The sequence below is a fragment of the Danio aesculapii genome, chromosome 23, assembly GCF_903798145.1.
Source record: "Danio aesculapii chromosome 23, fDanAes4.1, whole genome shotgun sequence".
NCBI classification, from domain to species: domain Eukaryota; kingdom Metazoa; phylum Chordata; class Actinopteri; order Cypriniformes; family Danionidae; genus Danio; species Danio aesculapii.
The window spans coordinates 34,859,624-34,887,552 of record NC_079457.1 but is presented as its reverse complement, the minus strand read 5'-3'; the positions used below and the strand labels follow the sequence as shown (position 1 = coordinate 34,887,552).

At 35.8% G+C, this 27,929-nt stretch overlaps 1 protein-coding gene across 3 annotated transcripts in view; it reads right to left on the bottom strand.

Annotated features, from left to right (window-relative positions):
- Nucleotides 1-27,929, bottom strand: part of nav1a (neuron navigator 1a) — a 259,387-nt gene that overhangs the window by 168,224 nt on the left and 63,234 nt on the right. For all 3 annotated transcript variants that reach the window (XM_056449848.1, XM_056449849.1, XM_056449850.1), the window contains 2 exons: nucleotides 16,594-16,696; nucleotides 511-879 (listed from right to left, as the gene is read on the bottom strand). In XM_056449848.1, coding sequence (XP_056305823.1) covers nucleotides 511-879; nucleotides 16,594-16,696 — 472 coding nt within the window. The remainder of the gene's footprint in view (nucleotides 1-510; nucleotides 880-16,593; nucleotides 16,697-27,929) is intronic.

Here is a 27,929-nt window from a genome sequence, read left to right as displayed (position 1 = left end):
GCTGACAGCTTAAGCAAACACAACTCATTTCCTCAGTCATTTCCTAGTTTTGTGTTCTCACATAAACACACACACATGCGCATGCATTCAACACTACTGAAACAATGAGCTGTCCTCTATTCACAGCTGCGGCGAGCAGAAGGAAAGCTGCATTCGGAAACATTAGGTGTTGTGACACTGAAAACGGGCCCCTCGGGGGACACTGACACTCTAATAGGGGGACTGAAGATGCCACATATGGCTCCGAAATGAGACCCTCAGCTGATGGTGACATGATTGCTCTTTAGGGGGCCTCGGGCTGACAATGAATCAGGAGCAAGAATCATTTAGGTAATTTGACCCGCTGGAGATTAACAGCTCTTACACATGAAAGACATCTATGTGTCAAACATATATCATCTATGGAAGCGTATTTCTTCATGTAATGAATAATAACTGATATTTTCAAATAGAGTAATTGTAACATTTTTTTTAACAGGCCGAGCTAAAAAAGAAGGCAGCAACACTCACCCATTGGCGAGGTCATCATCATCATCATCGACTTCTACATCATCATCATCCTCATCTTCGTCATCATCAGGCTGGCTTTTAGCGGTCAGGTTGCCGTCACTGAGGTATGCTGATTTGAGTTGTGTCAGATCATCATCATTGGTGTCCAGGCTCTCAATGAGCTGAATGCGCTGCAGGTGGCTGATTTGCGCAGAGGCTCGGATGGGCAGTGAGTGGGCAGAAACCCCGGAGGACGGGGCGTCGCCAGCCTGCAGACGAGGGCTGGACTGGCCCTGGCGCCAGGAGAGAGGAGACGAGCGGTTGGACAAGCTGGAGATGCTGCGGGCGTTTGTCTCATCGCTGTCGTAGCACATGCTGCTCTCGATACAGCTGAAAGATAAGAGCAAAAGATGAAGCTACAAATCTTTGCAGTCTAAAAAAAAGACCAAATTCCCTTTATTAAAATAGCTGAATTATAGCTTTGTGTTGACAATCGTGATGTTGTAGGAGCTCGTCATGCTTAGTCAACAATTCACACAACACAGACAAACATTAGAGTTGTATCCCCTTTAATAAGTTGTTGAGGGGGTTTGGAGTTTTTGTAAGGTATAAAAGTGAGTAAAGACAATAAAAAAGACAGTTAATGAAAAAAAATAAGCTTCTGTGCATTTTTGGTTAGCATGACAGCTACAATGTAACCTTATGTACTTGTTGTTTCCACACTGTAAATGATTATATATTGACAAAAGTTCATAACAACAGTTAAGTTACTTAATTTAATAAGTTAATAATTTATTACTAAATTTATTTAGCTATACAAAGTTTAACATAATGTTTGTAGCTAGTTTGACTGATTTAATTTGAGATGAGTAGAAAAATTTGATAAAATATTTGAAAAAAGATTATTATATAATATATTTTGAAATTCTGAAACAGCGGAACAGCGGAAAAGCCATCCACATGGAGGTAAGTGGTCAGCATTCACTTTAAAGACGAAATGGAGCCATACGTAGCTCTGGCTACATAATTTGGGCTCTCCAGAAATGTATTCAGGGGTACATTTTCACAAAGAACCTGTGTTTGTCACTACTGTGAAACATTTGGAAAATGTTAGAAAAAGATTCAACTATAGTGCATATCTATTGGGCCCTATCATACACCCGCCACAATACGGTGCAAGACATGTTTGCTGTGATGTGTTGTTATTTTCAGACCAGTTCTTTTTTTTAGTTTATTCATGACAACTTGTTTTTTATTCATATATTTTCTTTTCGGCTTAGTCCCTTTACTAATCTGGGGTCACCACAGCGGAATGAACGACCAACTTATCCAGCATATATTTCACGCAGGGGATGCCCTACAAGCCGTAACCCATCACTGAAAACACCCATACACAGCTTATCCAATTCACCTATAGCGTATGTCTTTGGACTTTTGGGGGAAACCGGAGAACTTGGAGAAAACCCACGTGAACACAGGGAGAACGTGCAATCTCCACACAGAAATGCCAACTGACCCAGCCGAGGCTTGAACCTGCGACCTTCTTGCTGTGAGGCAACAGCGCTACCCACTGCGCTACAGTGCCACAAGTGGCTTTTGTATATTGTTGTTATTATTATTAGCATTATTTATTATATGCATATTTATATTTGTTTTATTAAAATCAAGCTTAGATTTGTCCACCTGTCAGGTTTTAGACCATATGAGAAATAGCACGTGTGTTTGGATATAACTTTTTTGACCACACTTCATTATTATTGTTCATTTATTAATTTGCTGGAAATTAGAACTGAATTTAGAAATAGTTTTGAGACAAATCTTTGCGCTAAACAATCTAAATTAATTATGTAGGCTTATGGATGTCTTCAGTGGAGTGAGTACAACACCGTTTCCTTACTCAACGAAAGAGAGAAAGAGAAAGTGAAAGAGGCCGAATGGAGGAGGCTCGTTCTTTATCCTCGTGCTGCAGATGGTCTGTTTAACTGTTCAGTTTTTCCACATACAAAGTCTGCTAAGTAAAAATATCAAATGCGCCATATCACGACGCAACTGACTCTTAGGCCCAATCCCAATTCTACCCCTTAGCCCTTCCCCTTACCCCTCATTTTGCACGTTCACGTCAAGGGGTAGGGGTGTCCCAATTCTCTTTAGCTTGAAGGCATAGGGCTAAGGGGAAGGGGTGAATAGCCCTTCGAACGAAGGTTTTTTAGCACCACACTCGAAACCAAGGGGTAAGAAAATTTACCAGAATACACCAGCCACAACGGCAGTATTGCTGAATGCAGAAGTAAGGAGATCCACAAATTAGTATTTTTTGTCATTATTACGAATTTTTACAACAAACAAACACATGTTTTAATATATTCATAAATGCGTTCATGTTTTACCATCATGCTTTAAAAAAAAACGCTAAAATAAAAACCGCTAAATATCTTGATTTATAATCCATGTTAATAACTCCTGTACAGCAGCCCCACAACATTCTGTCACTCGATGACACTCGAATACCCTGTCAGAAAAGTCTAGTGGCTGGGAATGAGCTTTTTACAGTGTCTGCTTTAATGTTAGTGTTGTTTTCGTGTGTTTACATAGATGAATATGGCGACTATGTAAATGCGCAGTATAGCTACGATCTTATTGCCACATTATATCGTTATGATAACATGATATATGCCTTCAGTGATTTCTTGAAGATGAATACCAAAAATTAAAGCAACTGGAAAACTACAGCAGTCGCCATCGTCTGATCTCATATGAAGCTAGAGATCGTGACGACACATGATGACGTGTGGAGGTGCTGTAGTGCTGTCCCAATTCTTAGGGGTAAATTTTGAAGCACTTCCCCTTCACACTTGGTTTTAAGGGCCAAGTGGAAGGGGTAGGGGTACAAAAATAGAAGTGGGATTGAGCCTTAAAGGGAATGGGAGATGAGACACTGATTGGTTTACTCTCAAAACACACCCATAACTCATTAAGAGAATAAGCACAACCCTGTTAGGCCGAGGCGCAGAGCATATTTTTTCATCCTTAAAATAACAAAAGTGGATTTGGACATGCCCTTTACGGGGAGAACATGCAAACTCCACAGAGAAATGCCAACTGACCCAGCCAGGGCTCGAACCAGTGACCTTCTTGCTGTGAGGCGATGGTGCTACCCACCACGCCACTGTGACACCCTGTGGAAACCAACTTCCAGACTATATTCAAATCAAGACTTAAAACACATCTGTTTAGTTGTACCTTTACTGCTCATCACTGTGCTACACCCCACAGACCACACTATTATGTCTTTCTTTTCTTTTTCATTCTTTTATAACCTGTTTTAACACATATTTATTATTTATTATTTATTTATTATTTTTCTTCTTTTATCCTTGTTTATGTAAAGCACTTTGATATACCATTGTGCATCAAATGTGCTATAAAAATAAATATTAACCAAAATCCAAATTACTTGTTGTATCTGACGTGGCTTATTTCCTCAGTACACCCAGCACCAGCAGGTGAGGCAGAAAGTTAATTTTGGACTTTGGCTAGACAGGTTTTCAGCCTGGAATTAATGTGAGAACTCTTGAATTCCACAGAGAGCGGAGACAAACTCATTCGTCATACAGGATATTACTGTCAGCTTATCACACGCCGCACACATCACAAGACTCATCTCAGTCCTGCTTACCTCATAAATGTGCTTTTTCCTGGTAACTGAGACATCATCTTTGGGGAGTCGAAAAGTAAAACATGTCTAAGGATGTCTCATTTCCGTCATACATGCTCTACATGCCACTCAAGCTTTCTCCAGGAAGTGAGTCTCTTATACACACACACACACACAATAACCCCTTATTTTAATATAGAGGGTTACGGATGGTTTGGTGAGGCTGGAGGAACTGGCTGACCTTCTGCTGATTCAACAGCCGGGTTCCCCTCTGCACTAAAGCCCTCATCTGGATAAACTCATATCCTCCTCAGTTGTTTGCCTGCTCTGCAAATGATTTTAATGCTCTTATTTAGTTTCCAGGTGTCCAGGTTTGGTTTTAATACTTTTAAGCCCAGCGGATAGATGGGGATTATTTCCCGCTGTCCCTAAGCTCAATTTTCAAACTATGAAAAGGCCCTTGGATTAATTTTTTTTTGCGCATTTAAAGGAATTTTTGAGATTTAGAGTAAGTTGTGTGTGCCATAAAGTCAGCTCATTCATTAGTAAAAACTGGGATGTTTGATAACTAATATTGGAAGTTAATGCTCCATGCAGAGAATATAACCAGGGCTTGACATTAACTTTTTGGTCAAACTTTATTTTGATGGTTTGTTGAATTTAAGTTACGCTGCATCTACATGCCAAGTAATTCTCATTAGATTATAAGTAGACTGTTAAGCCTGATTTCTATTTTCGCCTGGCACCGCATCGCGCACCTCCGTTGAGTGCACGTGCACCTCGTGAAACGGACGAGGCTTATCATACTTGACGCGTTCGCCAAAAGAAACCCACCATAAAATCAGACAGATAATCAGAGAAGTAGAACGTTTCTGTAACTACATCATATCTTTAAAATTATTGAAGATTTTTTAACTAACTATTTGTATTATTTTTTATAAATTATTTTAATGATTATAAAGATTTTCATTTAAGATGTTTCTAAATCAAAATTTGATGCATCACTTGCTTTTGTTCATTTCTCAGACAGTTCCACCTATGAAAGTTTATTAAAATATTAATGACAAGAAAACACTGGCTGCTCTACAAATATATTGTTTTATTATGGCAAGAATAAAAAATAAATAAATAAATAAATAAATAAATAAATAATAATAATAATAATAATTATATATATATATATATATATATATATATATATATATATATATATATATATATATATATATATATATATATATATATATATATATATATATATATATAAACTCTTAAGTACCATCTGAAATTTCCATCGAAATGAACATTTTTTTCTCAGCCTCCTTTGTTTATTTTGAGATATTTCATTTTAAAGACCAGATAAAGGACTTATTCTTTGCCATAAAAGTGATATTACTGAATATACACAAAAGGAACCTGATGAAAATGCTATTTTTAGAGGAAAATTTCAGACGGTGTTTAGAGGTTTTTGCATCAAAACTCTTCATATATACTGACATTTTTATTTTTATTTTTTTTATTTAGCCCACTACACAATCACTTCACAATTCACTAGTTTCTGTCCTCTTCTAATATGCTAAAAAGGCAATATTGGTCCAACATTCCTGACCATTATCACCAATGAAGCCTAGAAAAACAGGGAATCAGTATATTGTAAACCAATAGGTTTAAATATTCTTGGCTATGATAATGGCTATGACAGTTTTTCAATACATTTAACAAGTTTCCTAAACTCTTAACACGGTTAGCACAACATTCATCTTCGTGGGCTATACAAATAACACATTTCTTGTTGCTTTGACACAAAATGCATCCAGTTAACACTAATTTAAAATGCTTGCACTTCTTTTACACACAAACTCAACCAAGACCAAAACAATGCAATTTTACAGTCAAACTTAAAAATGCTTTAACACGGTAAGTCAGAACAGATAACATCATGATCTAAACAGAACTTATATAGGCTAAAGTCAAAGTGAGCAGCTGGTCATATTGTGAATTGAAACACAAATATATTTCCTGTATTTTATTCCATTGTTTATTGCAGTTATATATATATATATATATATATATATATATATATATATATATATATATATATATATATATATATATATATATATATATATATATATATATATATAGCTGATTGCCATCTAGAAACCACACTCAAGTGTTGAGGTTTCCAATCTCATGAGCATATGTTCTAAAAGAGAACTCTTGAGGTTTTTGAAAGGAACAGTGAGCGCATCAAAGAACTCTGTCACCAAAACGTCCAGATAAGCAATACAGGCATTACTGTTCTATACACAGTGTGTTTTGCAGTAAACTACTGTATAAACCTGGAGTTCATTAGTACATACGCTAGAAGTACAGTACAACATTTACATACACTGTGTCTAAGTACTTTCAGAGAGTCATGGAGTTGGAGGTCAATCAAGTCCCACATGAAATGATCTATGCTGAAGAGGCTGGTTCAACTTGGCGAAAAGGCGTCGCCGTAGGAGAAACATATTAGGCCAAAGGGCACACACTCAAGCAAACTAGCAAACTCGTCGAGTATAAACCAGGCTTTAGGTTAGGGTTAGGGTTAGTGTAAGTTGACATGTACTTGCAAAGTTTCTTATAGTCAGTTAAATGTCTGTTTAGCAGCAGTAAATAATAAAGTGTTACCAACTTTTTGATCACCAGCTACTGTGGCTCACAGTATGTAAAAACTAATTAAATATAGCTGTCTAGATACACTTTTTATTTAAAAAAAAAATCTTAAAAAAGCTTTTGACTTATAAAAAAATTAATGTCATGTATCTAATAAAATACATGACAATGTATCTGTTGTCAGTGTCAGTGTATCAATGTATCTATTGACATGTATCACAAGAAGTTTGGCCCGAGGAGAAATGATTGTGCCTAACTGAGCCTGGTTTCTCTATAGGTTTTTTGTTCCTTCACTTTCATCAATTGGTGAAGATTGTTCCTCACCACTGCCGCCACTGGCTTGCTTGGTTTGGGACTTGTGGAGCTGCGCATCAAGGGATTTGCTCTTCAGTGTTTGGACTTTCAGCAGTGTAATTTAAATCACACTGAACTGAACTAAACTGAACTTCATCTCTGAAAACTGGACTGATACTGTTTTAATTTACGAGAACTTCTATATTAAGCTGCTTTGACACAATCTACATTGTAGAAGTGTCATAGAAATAAAGATGAATTGAATCGAGTTAAATTAAAACTATGCAGTAGCCTGTCTAGGCTAAAGGTCTCAGATCACAGGTTAACTATACGTAAATGGAAAGTTAATCTCCTATTAAATTAAAAAAGATGGTAATTAAATCATATTAACAAAAATAACCGTAAGCAAAAGAAAGCAGGTGAAAAACATGCCACACGGTTAACATTAGCCCCATTAATAATCTATTTAAAGATAGGTTAAAGCGAAAACAGCAACCGCAACTGCTTACATAAAGACTTAAAGATTTTTTACCTTAGATTTTTTAAGATGGTTTACCTCCCAGTTGCGTGGTTTTGAATTTGATTGTGCGGGTAAAATATGGCATAGACGGGTTGACAAAATTTGGGCGGTTTTGAAACGTAAATTTAAATGCAACTTATTTAACAAATAAGTTAATATTCAGTTAGTAGTGACAAGTGCATAGCACAAACCGCGTGGGCCCACCCGCAAGAGAAGGTGAAGGACAGTTGTGAACAAAATCGGTCTCCCTGGACAAATCTGACTCCCCTTCGCGTGCACGCACATCACGCAGCGCCTGCAGTTTTATCATGACACGTTTTTTTTTCCATAATTGATAACAATAACATAGAAGCATTGTCTCATTGACAAGCAGCACCTAATTACATTTAAAATAATGTAAAACGCCAAATGGGATGAATTTATACCTCACTTCAAAAGTAAAACACTCTAATAGGTAGTGTAATCTACACCACAATAAGTGCAACGAGTGAGGGGCAGTATTTCGATGTGATCCGTTATGTTGTGGTTCTGTGACTGCCGGTGTTCGTTGCTGTATGGTTAAAAAATTATGACAGTTAAAGAAACAAGGTTAATTTGGGTTTAAATAAATGAAAAATTAAATGAAATATTAATCTAATATTTTGGGTATTTTTGTGCATTTAGGCGGGTTTTGAACAGCTTTGGGCTGGAAAAAGTCAACTATGTCTGGCAACACTGATCACTTTTTGTCCAGTCTATTTCAAAGAGAACCGATCACACAGATACGTTTCCAGGCACGGTTGATTCACACAAAAATTCAGCCAATATTTAAAATTCTGCTAATAATTACTCACCATCATGTCATTTTAATCCCCATGAGACCTTCATTCATTATCGGAACTCAAATTAAAATATTTATTTGTTTATCAAATATAAATAATAGCCTTTGAAAAGGTCTCTCATCCTCCATAGACAAAAATGGTTCAAAAAAATGTCACAACATTCAATGTGACTTCAGTGGTTCAGCTGTAAATGTATGAAGCGCCAAGAACAATTTTGTGCACCAAGTTACAGTAAAAATGACTTTATTCACTCATGTCTTCTGCATCAGGGTGTCTGTTTGTAGGCAATATGATGCTTGGGTTTTACACTGCTGACTGCAATCACAATATGTCGTACTGCATGCAACTAAAATATCATACTAAAATATCCTACTAAATATCGTACTGCATGCAACTAAAATATCATAATTTGTGTATCTGACAATTTGATGACAACTGCCTACACACTGCCCACTGCCTAATTGGCAATAAAAAAAGCCAAATAACATTCATTCATTAATTTGCTTCAGCTTAGTTCCTTATTTATCAGGGGTTTCCACAGCGGAATGAACCGCCAACTATTCCAGCATATGATTTACACAGCAGATGCCCTTCCAGTTGCAACCCAGTACTGGGAAACACCCATACACACTCATTCTCACACACACACACTCATACACTACGGCCAATTTTCACCTATTGCGCATATCTTTGGACTGTGGGAGAAATTGGAGCACCCGGAGGAAACCCACGCGAACATGCAGACTCCACACTGAAATGCCAACTGACCCGGCCAGGACTCAAACTAGCGAAGTTCTTGCAGTGAGGCAACAGTGCTAACCACCGAGCCACCAAACCTCCCTGCCAAATAACAAACACTTTTTTTCTTCGGCTATATTTGGTCTACCAATTCAATTCAATTCACCTTTATTTGTATAGCGCTTTTACAGTGTAGATTGTGTCAAAGCAGCTTCACATAAAAGATCATAGTAAATTGAAACAGTGTAGTTCTACCATTTAAAACTTACAATAATTACTTAACAGGGAAACAATGTAGTTCCATTAGTTGATGTATTTACTGGCATGAAAATCATCTGCACAGCATTTATCAATCATAGTTCAGCATTTGCAAATAAATTATTAAATTCTAAAGTTCCAACATTAACAAAGAAGAATAAATACAGTAATACATGTATTGTTCATGCAAATATATTAATGGAAACCTGTTGTAAAACCTTAACAAAACTGCCAGAATACTAGATTGGGTGGTATATTAGCTGACCACTGCACTTATATGTTTATGTGCAATGCAATAAATAAATCTAACTATATTGTCTCATACATCTGTACATCTGTCCAACTTCTGTCAACACTGCTTATATGTATAACTTCTGGGTGGTTCTGCATCAGCTGAGTAACTACATTTTGGAATGCTTACCACTATTTTAAGTCATATTTGTCTTTTACATACATGTATTTGGCAGATGCTTACATTGTATTCACCATCTTTCTTACAGCATGTGCAAACTGAAATTGAACCCATGACACTAAGGACTCTATTTTAACGATCTAGGCACAACATCTAAAGTGTAGGCCGCAAAAGCAATTAAGGCGTGTCTGAATCCACTTTTGCTATTTTAAGGATGGAAAAATATGCTCTGTGCTGCGGCGTATGGTCTATCAGGGTTGTATTCTCTGAATGAGTTATAGGTGTGTTTCGCGAATAAACCAATAAAAGTATCATCTCCCATTCCCTTTAAGAGTCAGTTGCGTCGCGCCGTGGTGCATTTACTATTTACATGGCAGACTTTGTAAGTGGAAAAACTGAACACTTCACTAAGGAAAAAATAGTTAAACAGACCATCTGCAGCACGAGTATAAAGAATGAGCCTCCTCCAATCTGCCTTTACTTTCACTTTATTTCGTGGATAGGGAAACGGTGTTGTATGCACAGACATCCATTAGCCTACATATTTAATTTTGTTTGTTAAGCGCAACGATTTGTTTTAAAACTATTTCTAAATTCAGTTCTAATTTCCAGCAAATGAATAAATGAACAATAATAACGAAGTGTGGTCAAAAAACTGAGTTATATCCAATTACACTTCCTATTCTTATGCCCTATATAGTGATGCATACGTCTCTGACAGATGAACAAATCTAAACTTGTTTTTATTAAAACAAATATAAATATGCATGATAAATAATACTGCTAATAATAACATTATACAAAAGCAAATTGTCATAAATAAACTGAAAAAAGCCCCCCAAAATGAAGAAATAGAGGCAGTGGTTTTTAATATTTATGTAGAAAAAAAATTATTTTAAACATTTTAATTCTTAATTTTTTTTATTTGTAAAGATATTTTTGTTGTGCACTACATTCTGTGTGTATTAAGCAATGTGTACGCTTTTTGGACTTGCCGCGTAGGTCAATGGCACATTCTATTTTTAGTTCCTTAAAATAGCAACGCACCAACAATGTACCTTAACACACCTCTTTTTTAGACTGAACACCCATGAGTGCACAAAGTGGCGCAAATTGATTTGCTATTTGAACAGCGTGACACTAAATGTGAAAATTATGGTTGCGCTGGTCTGAAAATAGCAACAAATCACGCCAGACATGCCTTGAACCTAATTGTGACGGGTGTATGATAAGCCCCTAGAGTTGTTGAACTATAAACTACTGTTCAACTACTGTAAAAAACACAAAGACACTACTGTTTGATCTAAAAGAACAACCAACAAAAGTGATTTGAGTTGAACTCAAAGCATTCCTTTAGCACCCACAATGCACAGCACATTTGCAGCTATCACAAATTTCTTCAGACATTTTTAAAGAAAGAGCAAAAGTGCTAAGAAAAAAAAATGTCCACAGAACAGAAGACAATGGCTTTCAGAGCATTGACATGAATGTGAATTATCTTTTGAAAATGACAGGCGCTTCTTTTCGCCTGACTTTTGTTCTGAATAATAATGACGGCTAAATGACAGTGATTATGGTTTCTTTTATCCCTCTTCAGGGCACTTCAGAGAACACTTCAATCAGATGACATGAAAATGTGACAAATCAAGACAGTATAGCCATTGTTATGCATAACTGTACGTCCACACAAAACAGACATGTCTACTGTTTGGATTCAGCACATTTTAGACTTTCTTCAGGGGCATTAGTGTTTATGTGCACAAGATGCATTAAATCAGGGTAATTACGGTAAAACATTTAATAGAATGACTTCACAGCTGCTGAGGCAGAGTAATTTTATACTAGGAGGCAGTGCTGAGATCACTTAGGCACACTCAGACTAAATGAAAGATAAAGTGCTAAGATGCACTATGTTTTATGGGTCTTGTGTGTAGTACTGAAAAATCATACCCAAGTAAAAGTACCATTACTTGCCAAAAAATATAGTTCAAGTAGGATAAGGGTAGTGCTGTAAACACTACTCAAAGGACGAGTAAAATGTAGCATTCTAAAAGTACTCACAAGTAGTGAGTAGTAAGTATTACGCTGTGAATATGATTCCACCTTATACCTTGCAAATACAAAATATACCTTAAATTAGTGCCATTTTCTTTTAAGGGTGTTTTTAAGTGTAAGTTATTTTATTTCTTTTTTTGCCATTCATGGACTATTCATTTAAAATTTCTGATTAATTTAATGTGAGAATGCATTACACCAGCAGTCCTCAACCCGTGAGCTACAGACTGGTATCTGTCCATGGATCAATTGGTACCAGACCACACAAGAAATCATTAATTATTGACATTTTATTTATTATCTGAGTCTGAACGATCTTTTATTTTGAAAAACGACCATATTCTCTTGGTTTTATCTCGGTCACTTGAGCACCAAAATTGAGTGGCTTTCAGACAACCCTGTTGAAACCATCTTTCAGAATGCCGCGAGCGCACCGCAAGTCACGTGACAAGGACTGACCGCGCAGCTTCGAACTTTGTATGGAATATACACATTTCAGTAGACTAACTCAGACAAACACATAACACCCAAACACTGCAGTGCTTTTTAATTTTCTCCATAAATAAAACTTGTATCAGAGTTACAGCAATGTTTTGCCAGCTTGTCATCCTCTGAGAAAACAGGTGGTCGCCTATCAGTCTACGTCAAACCAAGACCCCTTCACCCCCCTACACCCCCCTGGGCTGCTGTGAAATTTTAAAGCATTGACTGGTCCGCAGTGATAAAAAGATTGAGGACCACTGCATTACATGAATATATGCACATATTGACTTTATTCTGCAATCCAAAGTGCACTTGTTTTGGGATTATTTTAGAATTTCTGATTCAGTTGCCTTTGGGAGAACTGACAAGGAATAATAAATGTCAGAAAACGGTCAAAATACTTGCTCTACAAACAAGTGTATTCATGAATATACATAAAAGTAGAATAATATAATAATGAAAATATCAGTTTGCAACATAATGAGCTGTTTTTTAACATTCAAATATCAATAGAAGTGTAACCTAAAAGGCATACTAGCTGTGACGATATGTTAACGCTCAGGTTATGACCCTTAAAACTTGACTAACAAACTACGAGTGTAAAGCAGTAGGTGCAACAAACCAAGATTTTTCAGCACTGATACTGTTGAAGTCGTGATTTGTGGATGCGTTTGAAAACGTAATATTCTGTAGTACATTTAGTAATTGTTTAAGGCCATTTGATGACCTCAGAGCTTCATCTTCTCATCATGCAGTCTAAATGGTCTCTTAGTCATTGCGTTTAAAGATTTTGGATATTCTTTGACACTCTTAAAGTATTAACACTACATGTTTCCTGCATTTCTAAAGCGTCCATGTCTTGACGTCGGTCTGTCTGATATGATTATTCAATGCACAATTTGAATGGACGAGAATCACTGGGATAATTTTTTTACTTAGCCAATCACCTTAGACAAGAAAAAATAAACATAGTAGTGGAAGCAGGTCGAAAGAAAAATTGCACAGTAAAAATTCGAATGGTGTAAACTCAGCTGGTTTTAAACTCACAATGTTTGTATACAGAGTTTGTGGTGAAATCATCACATTTTGGGTTATCCAGAGATTTATTTTATTATAGCAACAGTACTACTGGTGCAATATAAATTATAAATTATAAATAAATCTACCAAATAGTTTTTAAAAAGTGGCTTATTTATGCATTTCTGCCAAAACTACAATATGTAACAGCACCTTATGTACTTGAATCATGTACTAGAATTATGTACTAGTTCAATATTTAACAAATACTTATAATAATATGGGTCTGTTGATTTGAAGACTTTCACTTTAATACACATGATTGTGGTATGTGAGTCAGCAATAATAAAGGTGCTGTGGTATCATTAGCACTTGTTACATTTGCACAATATCTGGTGATCTACTTGATCTACATGATCTACTAGCTACATCCATGTTAGGCATCTAACTAAATACTGATACTTAGGGGTCCAAAGCAAAAGTCAGCATTATTAAAATGTATACAATGATTTTTGAAAAGATTAGCTTGTTTGTTTGGTGCAGAATGGGTGCTTATATATAGTAAACTGGCTTGTTTGTTTGGTGCAGAATGGGTGCTCAGTGATCTTTCTGCAGCCCTTTTGGCTTATATAACGCACCATTAATGCTTCCTTAAGCATTGCATCAGACTTCCTCTGTTTGATGGATCTGCTTATTGCTTTTTTAAACAAAACTCTAGCAGAAAAACTGCCTGTAGCTCTGCTATGCAGTACACTAATACAGCATACGGTGTGAGGTCTTGTGGGGCCTTGTTTTTGGGGACATTGTGATGAGAGATTAATCCACCCTTTTTTTGCTGTAGTTTTGTATGTATGTTTGTGGACCTTGGACAGCAGGAAACAACAAAGGTAGGTGCTGATGTGAGAAGGACAGAGAAACATCTGCTTCTTGAGTCCACGGCTGCTGTTGACTACATTTAATGATGTTTGAACATGCATACTTTTGACTCAATGACATTTGTATATAGCATCTAGAAAGGAAGGAAATAACATTCGAATTTTTTTTTTATTACTAAATTACAATTCTGGGCTGCACTGGTAAGGTAATAATCATTATAATAGTCATATTTATCTATGTTTTGAAATATTATGAGTTTGTGTTCTTAACAAAAAGAAAGATTAGCAAAAAATAGCGTGAATTAATAAATAAATCAATCAAATAAACATTATCCATTATGACTGATGAATTTACAATTTTGTAATATTTAATCATATTTATATATTACAGTTTATTTATGTATCCCTGCTTATTGTGATGTTTACACTACTTGCCAAAATCTTGTTGTCAATCCCAGTTGTAAGAGCAACAAATTGTTCTAGCTGATCATTTGGAAAAGTGGCAGAAGGTAGATTTTTTCCATTGAATCATCTGTTGAACTGTATCCCAATCATCACAAATACTGCAAAAGACCAATATATCAAGGTGTCAAGACATTTGTGCTGCCCGTTACATTACAAACCCCAGGAGAAGGCAAGTTCTTCAGCGGGATAGCACTCTTTCTCATACTTCAGCCTCCATACAGTTGCTGAAAGCAATGAAGGTCAAGGTGCTCCAGGATTGGCCAGCTCAGTCACCAGACATGAACATTATTGAGCATGTCAGGGGTAAGATGAAGGAAGATGCATTGAAGATGAATCCAAAGAATCTTGATGAACTCTGGGAGTCCTGCAAGAACACTTTCTTTGCCATTCCAGATGAATTTATTAATTAGTTATTTGAGTCGTTGCAGAGATGTATGGATGCAGTCCTCCAAGCTCATGGGAGTCATGTACAATATTCATTCTTTTTCCACTGCAGCATGACTTATATTCTATACTGTGCATTATTTCTGTTAAGTAACAAGACTTTTGTCAAAGCAAAGTCAGACCTTACTGTTCTAATTAAATAATTAAAAATCAAGGCATGATTACATTTTATTTAGGTAGCGTAATCTAGAGGTCTTTGCCTTTCATATAAGTCACTTCTGATACCAAATGTACAACTAGAAATCAAGTTATTATTTGCTGTTCCTAAAACTTGGATTGGTAACAAGACTTTTATCAGGTAGTGTATATTACAATTTAATTATGTATCTCTTTTGTATCCCTAGTACATATATTTGTAAAGGCCAAAATTAAAAAAAATAAATAAATAATAATAATAATAAAAAGCAATACACTAGCATACAGCAAAGTGAAAAAAATGGCAACTAACTTCAACCACAAAAATCAATATAAAGTGAAAATAGCAACAAAGCAAAACTCAAAAATAAAAGACAGAGCAAAAGACAAAGAAACAAAACAGAAAGCAAAAAATCTAAAGGAAATCTACATAAATGTAGCTTTTATCTACCAGGAAGACATAATGTCACTTCACTCATCACAATCAGTTCCAACCAATAGCCATGAGAGCCAAGAAATACCTAATGCCACGTCACTTATTACAATATCACAATCAGTTCCAACCAATAGTCACGAGACTCAAGGAATATAAAAGCTGTCTATTAATTTCATTCATTTGGTGGCAGATACTGAAGCGGGAAAAAACAAAACAAAGCAATGTAAGACAAAAACACAAAATAAAAATCTAAAGAAAATACTAAATAAAAATAAATAAATAAAGAAAAATAAAGAAAGAAAGAAAGAAAGAAAGAAAGAAAGAAAGAAAGAAAGAAAACAGTAAGCAAAAATCAAACACAAAGTTGAACAAAAGATAAAAAAGCACCCAAGAAGATTCTAAAGAAAAGAAACACAAAACAAAACAGCAAAAAAACACTTAAAAAAACCTAGAAGCAAATAAAAATAAAACAATACAAAATAATGCAAACATAAAATATAACAGTAAGCAAAAAACCAAACACAAAGTTGAACAACAGATAAAAAGTATTAAAGAAAATTCAAATGAAAAGTAACACAAAACAAAAATATAAAAAACACTCAAAAAAAACGTTGAAGCAAAGAAAAAAAAAAAAACGCAAAACAAAAAAATACATAAAATAAAACAGCAAAAATCAAACACAAAGTTGAGCAAAAGATAAAAAAGCAACAAAACATAAACAAATAAATAAACAAATAAACTTACTTTAAAACAAATAAATGCACATAGTTCATGTCATAATCCTGACACAGCACGAACTCTGTGGCCTATTCAAGCACTAAAAGTGTGACCTCCATACCTGTGGCTGAGTTGGGACCCCCGTAAGCTGGACATGGTCTCTTCCAGGTTCTGCCGGAGGTCGAGGACATTTTGAACGGTGCGTTTCCTCTGGGACTCTGGATCTACAGGAAAGAGCAGAGGATGAGCGGATGCTTAATGCAGGCATTTAGCAACGATGTGGCCAACCACACACAAACACACCCATGTGCATTAAGATTTAAGGCTCGATGGAGATGAGCCAATGAAAACATCAGCGTATATCTACAGTAGATACACTCATACAGTCATCTCAGCTTTCAGGAGAAACACAAACAGCTTTCTTTCACAACGCAGCAGTGGAATATGACGATTCAGCAAGCGGGCAGGATTCAAATGAATTAAACATTACATTTCTACCAAGATGCCAAAAGCACTTTGAGCTACTGTACTAGCAAGCTCACTTAAACAGGACATTAGTATTTGTAAAAGGTCTCCTTTCAGTTTAATTGCTTTCTTTATTTAGGCAAATGTGCTTATACAGATTTATTTGACATTCGAGCTGTAAAACTGGGGAGAAATGCATTATACGTCTTAACTCTTGACATGTTGAGGAGTGTTTTAAAACTGCTGACAGTAAAAGTGCTGTATTTGGTTTAATCAGCCTTCCCTACTAAAAACACAGCGGTTAAACAGTGTTAGATCATAAAACCACACAGCGCAGTTTATAAAGATTTTCCCCTCCGTTTATCAGTTCATCAGTTTAGCTTCAAATACACACGGACTCAGACCGGCGTATTACTGCTCACATACGGCCTACAATTTATAGCTTTTGGACTATGCAACAATTAACTTCATAAGCACACTACACTGTTGTTGTTTGAGTTTACTGCATTTAATTTAGCAAATCTGTTAATCATTTTCAAAACATAAATGTCATAACCTGTGTCAAGTCAGAAAAAAAGACACACTTGTAATTAAACACTGAACTCCCGGAAAATACTAAAGTAATTTATAGTAAATACGATAGTAAAGTACTTGAAATAATCCTTTGTGGTTGTTGTAATTGTATATTTGCTATGGTAATACAACAACTATAGTAATAAACTACCCAACACTGTACTAAGTTTTATACTAAAGGTTTTATACTACAATACACAGTTTACTGAAGTAAAAACTAAAGTGCTACAATATTTGTTACAGCTTCTCAGTTCACTATAGTTTAAAAGGTCTGTTTATTGTGTAGATATACACAGGATCCTGCTACAAAAAATTTTTGTTAAAAAAAAAAAGGACAGGATATATATCCCTGGGTAATGACTCTGTCCGTGAATCTGTGTTAATGCGCATTGTAAAGTTTCATATGATTGTTTCATAGAGATGGAAATGGCAAATATATATATATATATATATATATATATATATATATATATATATATATATATATATATATATATATATATATATATATTTTTTTTTTTTTTTTTTTTTTTTTATTTATTTATTTTTTTTTTTTCTAAATTTTCCTAAAAATATATACACATACAAGATGATTCAAAAAGAACTTTCAAGGTTGATGTCACTCATGTGTCTGGAGAGGGGTGATATTGAACTTCTATGAACTTGTTTTCTACTGAAAAAAAAAACGTTGTTAAGTACTCCACATTGCTTTATCACCCGAGGCTCCATCATGTTTCTTTGATTAAATACAGATTTTCAAAGTTGTGGTATTCTCTTTGAATCACTCTGTATATATATATATATATATATATATATATATATATATATATATATATATATATATATATATATATATATATATATATATAAAATGTATTTGAAGAGTTCAGTCGCTAAACACCACTTCCGGCCAAAAATGAGTTAATCGCATTGAGTGCATTGAGTGAGCTTTAGCCACGCAGTACAAGTTCAACAAATATATTTGCTTCAAATCCAAATCCAGTGTCAGTGCATTCAGAAAAAACAGTTTGTTGGCAAAAGCCTCTAAACGGCACTTGCCTTTGACAGCAAAAGCTATATGCCGAGAACAGAAGGCGCAAATCGAATCATATGTTTTCAATGTAATAATGTTTTTTTGCGCAGTCACGCTACTTTGAATGAGTCTAATTTACTATACATTAAACAGAAACTCCATTTCACAAAAGACGAAGTTAAGATGTTGTTCTTCTATTCCACATGCTGCTATGAGGATAAACACGAGATGAAAAAGATATTCAGACCTTAATATGGTGAGAATGAATGAACGACAGCTTCTGAACAGTGTCTGAAAGACATCCACCTTTTACCCAGTAGGCCCACCTTATGTTTTTTGCTAATTTAAGCTATTTTAAAAAGATAAATATAATGTATAAAACTATACATTATTTATATTACTTCATATTACCAATACACCTGATAAGCTTTGATATTAATGGACAATGCACAGATATTGATGTTTCGCAACGTTTTGACACTACATTATTTAAATGTAACAAGCTTAGTTTACAATAGTTACAGTGTTTACATTACTTCCATTAAATCTAAATCCCAAATATCTGAAATGACAACAGATTGTTAAGATTTAATTAATGTCAGTTTTATTGTTATTGATTAATGCACTTACTTGACAGATTTCATTCATTCATTTTCCGTCTTGCTTAGTCCCTGGTTTATGTGTTTTTAATTTCAGGTGATTTGTGTATGTTAAAATAATTTCTAATGGTATCTTTAGTGTTTTGTTTTTTTTTCAGATAATTGCACTGTCTTGTCCCATTAGGTGGATTTAGCTGGTTTTGACGCAAAAGAAAATCTAAATTATTAAAACCCAAAGAATTGTCTAAAAAAAAAAGTTTTTACGCTCACTTGAGGTAGTTTTACCTCCCATGTGACCAACCAGCTGTCTCCATTATGCTTGCCTTGTTTCATTTTGGTTACTAGGTTGCCAATACTACAATTAGCCACTCTAACAACTTTATGAATTCACTCCTAATTCACATTTGAGATTTTTTAATTAATTTATTCTAGCAAATTTTGAAAAGAATCACCTCATGTTATGCTGGATACCCAGTTAAAGGACATGACCAAAAACATTTGTTTATTTATTTTCCTTCGGCTATTAGTCTCTATTTCAGAGGTCGCCACAGTGGAATGAATCATACACTACGGCCAATTCACCTATAGCACATGTCTTTGGACTGTGGGCGAAACCGGAGCACCTGGAGGAAACCCACGTGCACACAGGGAGAACATGCAAACTCCACACAGAAATAAATTTTTGCTGTGCGGCAACAGTGCTAACCACTGAGCCACCTTGGTGCCCCCGACCTAAAACAATGCCACAATTCTAACTGGTAAAATGAGAAAAAGAGGTGATTCACTTCCAACAAATTAAATGTAATTGGTTTATCACTCTGCCATCAATTATTTATAACATCATAGTTGATTGCCTAAATGAAAATTTTAATTTTAATTTTCAATGTTTTAATAAAACGTTACCTCACTAATTCATCACTAGTTGAACCACATCTCTTCCTAAACCTCATCAGTCACACCATCTTGTATGTTTCCCCTGGGGTGTGCTAATCCTGAAGCTTGACCAGTCAGCACAGCAGGGTGCCATGCCAAACCCTCTGCGATGACATCCAGACTGGCATTACTCAAAGTCCTAGTCTTAATTCACTCTAATCTCCACCACAGAAAGATGATTGTGGGTAGTAGATGGAGGTGGCCCATGGCTTTGTCATGAAAATGGAGAACCCCTCATGCGGCCCCCTGTGGAGTGTCTCTTCATTCAGGCATAATCTCATACAATTAGACTCATGAAATACAACGAGGCCCACAGAGTGGTTCAAATGGGCTGCTCTGAAATCTATAGGCTGACGATTTGATTTACAGCTTGTAGTTTTGTGGTTTGTATAACAATAATCAAAAGTACAGCATTCAAAAGTTTGGGATCATAAATAAATGTATATTTAGATTAAGAAATTGATAAATAAGGCTTTCGTTAATAATAATAATAATAATAATAATAATAATAATAATACATTTTATTTATATTGTGCTTTTCTCAGACTCATATACACTTATATATACTCATATATATTCATATATAAAGACTCATATATACTCATTATACTTATCTGTTCGCGTGAATTAAACAGATTGTGTTTATTTGCAGAATTCATGGAGAAAATTACATTAACCATGAAGATTTTCAGAATTTCCACCTATCAAAAAATTGTACTGAGCAAACTGCAACAAGATATATTTGCCAGTATATATACTGATAGTTTGCTCCGCCTACTTCCATGATTCTCTACAAAGGACATGATCGATTGGTCTCCCTACAGTCTAAAAAAATGTTGGGTTGTTTAAATCCAATGTTGGGTCAAATGTGGACATACCTGACATTGTTTTTTTTGTTAAACTTAACTTACATTTTTAACCCAATGGTTGGGATTGTCCATATTTGATTGAAAATGTTATTTCAACCTCAAAATTTAAATGATGATATTAATTACACACCCACATGTTGACATGTTGACACATGACATGACATATTCACATTGTGTGCTTGGTCATGCCTGTGATGTATAACCTCGACTGTGTCTGCTTATGAACATGAGAAATATACTGACACTGAGGAGAAGAAAAATAAAGTCGTTATTTCTGTTTTATGCACGCTAGAAAAGTATACTCGTAGCTAGAAGCTACACTGAACTCTGAAAACTAGACTGACGCAGTTTTAATTTACTGTAACTTCTATGTTAAGCGGCTTTGACACAAGCTACATTGTGTACGCGCCATAGAAATAAAGATGATTTGAATTAAATAGAAAACATTTTGACTGAACCACATATTGAAGGCATATGCACAGCAAATTCATTAGTGTTAAATTTCGAGTGTTGCGGTAATTCAGAGTAAAGTGTTGAAATTCTAGAGTCAGATAAAGATAAAATAACCCTCTCAGTGTTAGAAGCTGATTTGCCTCCTTGTCATACAGAGTTAAATGTATCTAACGCTAATATAGCGTTGACTACTACATCCGGGAATTTATGCAGCAATATCCCTAAAGGATTTTTCCAGACACCATTGTCTTCTGCCACGAGGACCAATGGGAAGCAACTGGTAAGTAAAAGTACTTAAAATGTTTGTATATAGACATTTGACATGCAAATCTTTATATATACAGTAGTAAATATCTAAAGCATTTTTTTTTCTTTATTTTGTTCTGTACTAGCTATATTACATTAAAACTAAACATTAAAACTGCTTCTTTTGGTTAAAGGGTCACGAAACAAACACAAAAACACATTATTTGAGAAGTTGACAGTCATATATGTGTCCCACACTGCTATAAACACTATTAGGATACATATATTTCACAAAAAAAGTTAAAATTGGTTGTTGTTGCGTTATTCTGAGCAAATTCGTTCTTCCGGTTTGAAACGAATTTTTCAAGCTGCGTTACGGTGATTAGATCCTTGTGTGTTTTCCAGCGTGGAGACTGGATGTCTGTACATGTGAGTACTTTGTGACATCTCTAAATGTGTGCAGTCCTAATTTATGAGAAAGCCTTGGTTCAAACCAATCAGCGTGCTCTATTGTGAATGAGGTGCAACTTCATTAATATGCATGACAGCTTCGAAGAAAGTGTTTACCTGTGTTCAGACGGCAGAGAGATGCCACGTTGTGTTGCCAAAACAAGTGGAGAAACAAGAATTTGGAGACACAGGTCGTCAGTGTTGCAATTATTAACGTGCTGCAACGGAGGTTTTGTTTTCATTTTCCTGCTATGAGAGCGCAGCTGGACTCACGTGTGGATTACAATGCACACGACATGCGACAGAAATATGTTTGTAAGAACCTTTTTTTTTTAGCCGAGAGCTTTTTGCATCTGGAAATTATGAAATCCGGATTTGCCGCTCGTCTTCTTTTAAAAAAAGACACAGCTCCAGTTGGTGTTGATTGTCCTGTCTCTACAGATTTGGTAAGTGCGTGTGATCCGTGCTCTTTGTTCATTGAGATGGCAAAGTTAGGTTGTATCGTCAGCAGTAGTCTTTCAGTTTTTAAAGACATACCTTAATCAAAATGATTTAGTTACTAAGTGTACAGTACGTTAATATCATTGCAATATTATAGTACAATATTATAGACTGAAAGATCCACTGTAAATGCTGCTCTCCGAATGTAAACATGTAAACTCCTTAATCAAACTATTACCATCGTGTTGGATTTTCACCAGATTTTGTGACAGGATAGTCTATACACACACACGGCTTTCTGACGCTACCTACAGAGTACATCTAAGTTACAGAGAAATGCGGAGGTTTTTTATATCCCACTCGCCGTGCGGTATCAAACTACACTCTCCAGCAGTTCATCCTCACATTCAATATCTTGTTTGTCATGGGGTGCATGCATGAAATATTCCTGAATGAACGTGAAAGTGCCAAATGACAAATTAACAATTTGGTAAATATTTAGATTACTGATCTCCATATAAACAGTCACTGTCTTTCTCCCCTGCGTCAGTGTGTCTGTTTTTTTACCTCTGTAAAAATCAGCACGTGCTCAAACTGAAACTCTCATTTTTATGCAAAATCTTCCCTCTTTCCCTCCTCCAACACTCCCACCTAAACAGAGCTAGACACACCCACTTTCCTGACTTTTTCCAAACTAGAGATGTGAAAACACCCTGCTGAGACAGGGGGGTTTTGTGGCCCTTTAAAATACAAGAAAATACGGTTTGTGACTGTTTTGATTTGTTTTTCTTAAACATTAACGAAATAGTTAATAAAGTGTTGCCGATATTAAACAAGATTTATTTTTATTTCCATGTGGTGTTGAAAATTTGACCTAAGAGTGTCAACACATAACACTGAGTGGTGTTCATATGATCCTTTGTGGTGTTAATATGTTACACTATAAGAGTTTGCTAAATAACACTCTTAGAGTGTCGATAATGTTAACTCTTTTAAAAGTGTTATTTTACCACTTTTATAGTGGTTCCCACATACACTCTGGGGGAGTGTTAATTTTAATTCTAAGGTAGTTAAATCTACTATCTAAAATTTGCAGAGTGTTCTGTTTTGAGGATGATTTTTGTACCTTTCTGTACTTTAAGTCTGGAACGTTGCTGTCTATGGGGGATAAGAGAGCTCTCATATTTCATCTAAAATATTTTAATCTTTGTTTCAAGGATGAACAAAGGTGTCTGGGATCTAGAACGACAAGAGGGAGAGTAATTAATAACACAATTTCCATTTTTGTTTGAATTAACTCTTTAAAACAACCCAGCATTTTAAGAGTGTATGCTTTAAAAATACGTTAATACTTCTAAATACATATTTTGTGACAAAAACTTAAATATTTTACAACTAACAAGGTAAAATTTTTTATTTATTTTTTCTCAGTTGATTGACTTGTCAGTTGTAATGTTTTATGGGATTATAGTGACTTTCCTTATTATATTCATTAATATGTACACAGTCTTGTTGGTCTATGTTTGATTTTTAAATAAGTTATTACAAATCAAAGTTAAAATTTAGCTGTTCTTAGTGTAGCTGGGGTGGCGCAGTGGGTAGAGCATTCGCCTCACAGTAAGAAGGTAGCTGGTTCGAGCCTCGACTGGGTCAGTTGGCATTTCTGTGTGGAGTTTGCATGCTCTCCCCGTTTACGTGTAGGTTTCCTTCGGGTGCTCCAGTTTCTACAGCCAGTCCAAGGACATGAGGTAAAGCTGAATTGGGTAAGCTAAATCCGTGATGTATGTGTGTGAATGGGAGTTTATGGGTGTTGCAGTTGGAAGAGTATCCGCTGTGTAAAACATATGTTGGATAAGTTGGCAATTCAATCCGCTGTGGTGACCCCTGATTAATAATAAAGAGTATGACTAGTGTAGCTGCTTGGTTTATGGTCTAAACACTTTAACAAACAAACAAAAAAGACGGGGAAGAGTTAATGAGACAAATACATCTGGATATCTGCTAGAAAAGTGTGTGTACACGAGTTTGGGGTGAGGCTGTGCTTGGCTAAACACTGACCACTTTGAATTGCTCATTTCATTCTGTCATTGTTTTGGGTATAACACACATTAGCATTCATTTAACAATTTCAATGCCATAAAAGCAAAAGATGAGTTGAATTTTAAGTAGGCTGACCACTACCCTTCATTGACAACATGACAGTGATGTTGTCTGCAACAGTCTGTGGCTGAAAGGACCATTAACTCTCCATGATAGCACACAGCATTAAGCCATGAGAGGGCAATTACCGGAAAATGGTTGTATTTCGAAGAGCATGTTGGAGTCAGTGGAGCTTTTACATTGAACACATGCACAGTGAATCTGCTCCCATTCATCACTTTATGTCAGCAACAAGTGTGTCTTAAAGAATTTTGCACACTTCTACATCCGAAATAACATTTGTAACTATTGAGCCACTGAGTTTCCTCTCAGTAATGTAACATTGGATTGCTCCAGTTGGCAAGCGGATGCATGTGAACTGTCCTGTTGAGCTATGGTGTAACGAAAGGAGAATGAGAGAAGATCATCACACTTCCACCCCCACGCCCACGGACCCCTGCGGGTCAGTCCAGCTGGCCAGTGCTGGAATGACCTATGCAGAGATAGAGAGGTCATGAACCTATGAGGTGTCCATCACTCTGATGCTTGTAGTCTAAGCACAGTCTGACAGCATCGCTCAATGCCACAGTGACTCAGAGAAACGTGCTCTCCAAAACATTTCACATTGATTTCACCATTAAGAGGTGTGACATATAAGAACTATTGATTCAGTGGCTTTGGGAATTAGCTCAATACTGAGATGATTGAGTTATTGAATGCACATGATGGCTGCAGTCGTGAGGCAATCAAATTGGTCAAGCTGTTCAGATTTAAAAAGGTTACCTCCAGAGGAAAGCAGATGGGGTTCCAAATAAATATTCATTCAGTCATTTATAGTGCTTGTGTTAAGGTTGAATGAATCCAGGATAATTCAAAATGCATGCTTGTTCAGCATGTTATTACTCTGTCTTTGTGATAAAATATGCCAGAGATTACCCTTTTCAAAAATACTACCATCCGGAACACATTGATGAACAACCAAATAACAACCAACCTAACACCTAAGCAACACCCTAGCATCCACAATGATCACAAACATAAAATCATTCAGAACCCTCTAATCATATAGCAACACTCCAGAAACCACAACAACTGCAAAATAATATATCCTATCAACTACCTGAGCACATTAACAAAGCACAAACAACCATCAGAATACCTAAACCACAACATAGACACAACCCTAAACACCTACATTGGTCTTGGATATCACCTAAAATGAAAAAAAAAAAAAACAACTTCAGAACACCACTGCAACATCATAGCAGTATCCTGACAACCATACTGATAACAATGATCAAATACCCAATGACCATTGAAACACTTTAGCAAGACCATAGCAACCAGCCTGAAAACTAACATCAATTTTGGAAATCACCCAAAAACCTTTAAACATATAGCAACAGTCTAGAAACCACAACACAAAGAACCAAGTGAACACCTTAACAACAGCATAAAAACGATCAAACACTCAATAATCACTAGAACATCTTAGCAACGCCCTAGCAACTATCCTGAAAACCAACATCAATCCTGGAAATCACCCAGAACCGTCTAACCATATAGCAACACTCCAGAAACCCCAACAACCAAAAAACAATATCATGTCAACCATACTGAAAACATTAATAGAGCACAAACAGCCAACTGAACACCTTAACAACAGCATGGAAACAACCATAAACACCAACATTAATATTGGATACACCTAGAATGCTAAAACCTTTTAGCAACACACTAGTAAATATCCGAACACTACTGTAACTTCATAGCAGTATTCTGACAACCATCCTGATAATGATCATGAAAAACTCAATAACCATTAGAACATCTTAGCAACACCCTAGCAACTACCCTGACAACTAACATCAATCCTGGAAATCACCCAGAACCCTCTAACCATATAGCAACACTCCAGATACCCTAACAACCACAAAACAATATTATGTCAGCCATACTGAAAACATTAACAGGGTACAAACAGCCAACTGAACACCTTAACAACAGCATAGAAACAACCCTAAACACCAACATTGGTCTTGGATAATAATATAGAATGTTAAAATTCTATATCTTTATAGCAACACACTAGTAACTTTCATAAAACCACTGCAACTTCATAGCAGTATCATGACAACCATGCAGATAACATTGATGAAACCCCCAATAACCATTAGAACACCTTAGCAACACCCTAGCAATCGACATCAATCCTGGAAATCCCCCAGAACTCTCTAACCATATAGCAACGCTCCAGAAACCACAAGAACCAAAAAACAATATCATGTCAACCATACATAACCAATCACAAACAACCAACAAAACACCTTAACCACAGCATTGAAACAATTCTAGACATAAACATTGGTCTTGGTTATCACCTATAATTCAACAACCTTATAGCAATTATCAAAACACCACTGCAACATCATAGCAGTATCCTGACAACCATCCTGATAACAGTTGTCAAACCCAAGAACCATCAGAACACCTTAGCAACACCCTACCAACTATACTGAACTACAAAGTATTACCTGACAATAATCTGGAACACTCTAACAGCCATAAAGCTGTATATTAGCAACTGCAAGAACACTCTAGAAACTACACAGCACTGTCCTGGCAACCACACTGAGCACACAAATGGTGACTTCAAAACACCTTTGCAAAACACTGACAAACACCTAGAATATCTTAGGAACTGCAAAACAATGGCTTAGAAATTGTCCAAAATGCACTAGCATTCTACCCAATTTTGTACAAGATCACATATTATTCAGAAACTGTTCATAAAAGAAACATGCCTCATATGATCACTGAAAAATTTATATCAGGATAATTTAGCTTCCCACTTTGGTATCATGTCTGCAATCCTACACTAGATGGCACAAATGCTTGGGCATGTCGATCTTGGCTAAATCAGTGCTTCAAAGATTGGCACTCCATCCGAAATGCCCAAGAGTCACATTCATTCACTGAGCAGTAGTAGTTAAAATCATATTAGACACACTCGGATCGACCACTCCAGGACAGCTCATTTCATTTGTGAATGATTTAAATCCATTCCTTTCTACATTCAACGCCAATGAATGTACCAGCAGGACAACCCAAACTATCAACAGAAAAACACTGAGGGGTTTTGTAGCTTTTTCCAGGGTTTCATAAAGTTGTCACAGAATTGTGTTAATTAGAGGGACGATCTACATTTTTACAATGAGGCAAGGCAAACATTGATGTAACAATAAAGAATAAAATT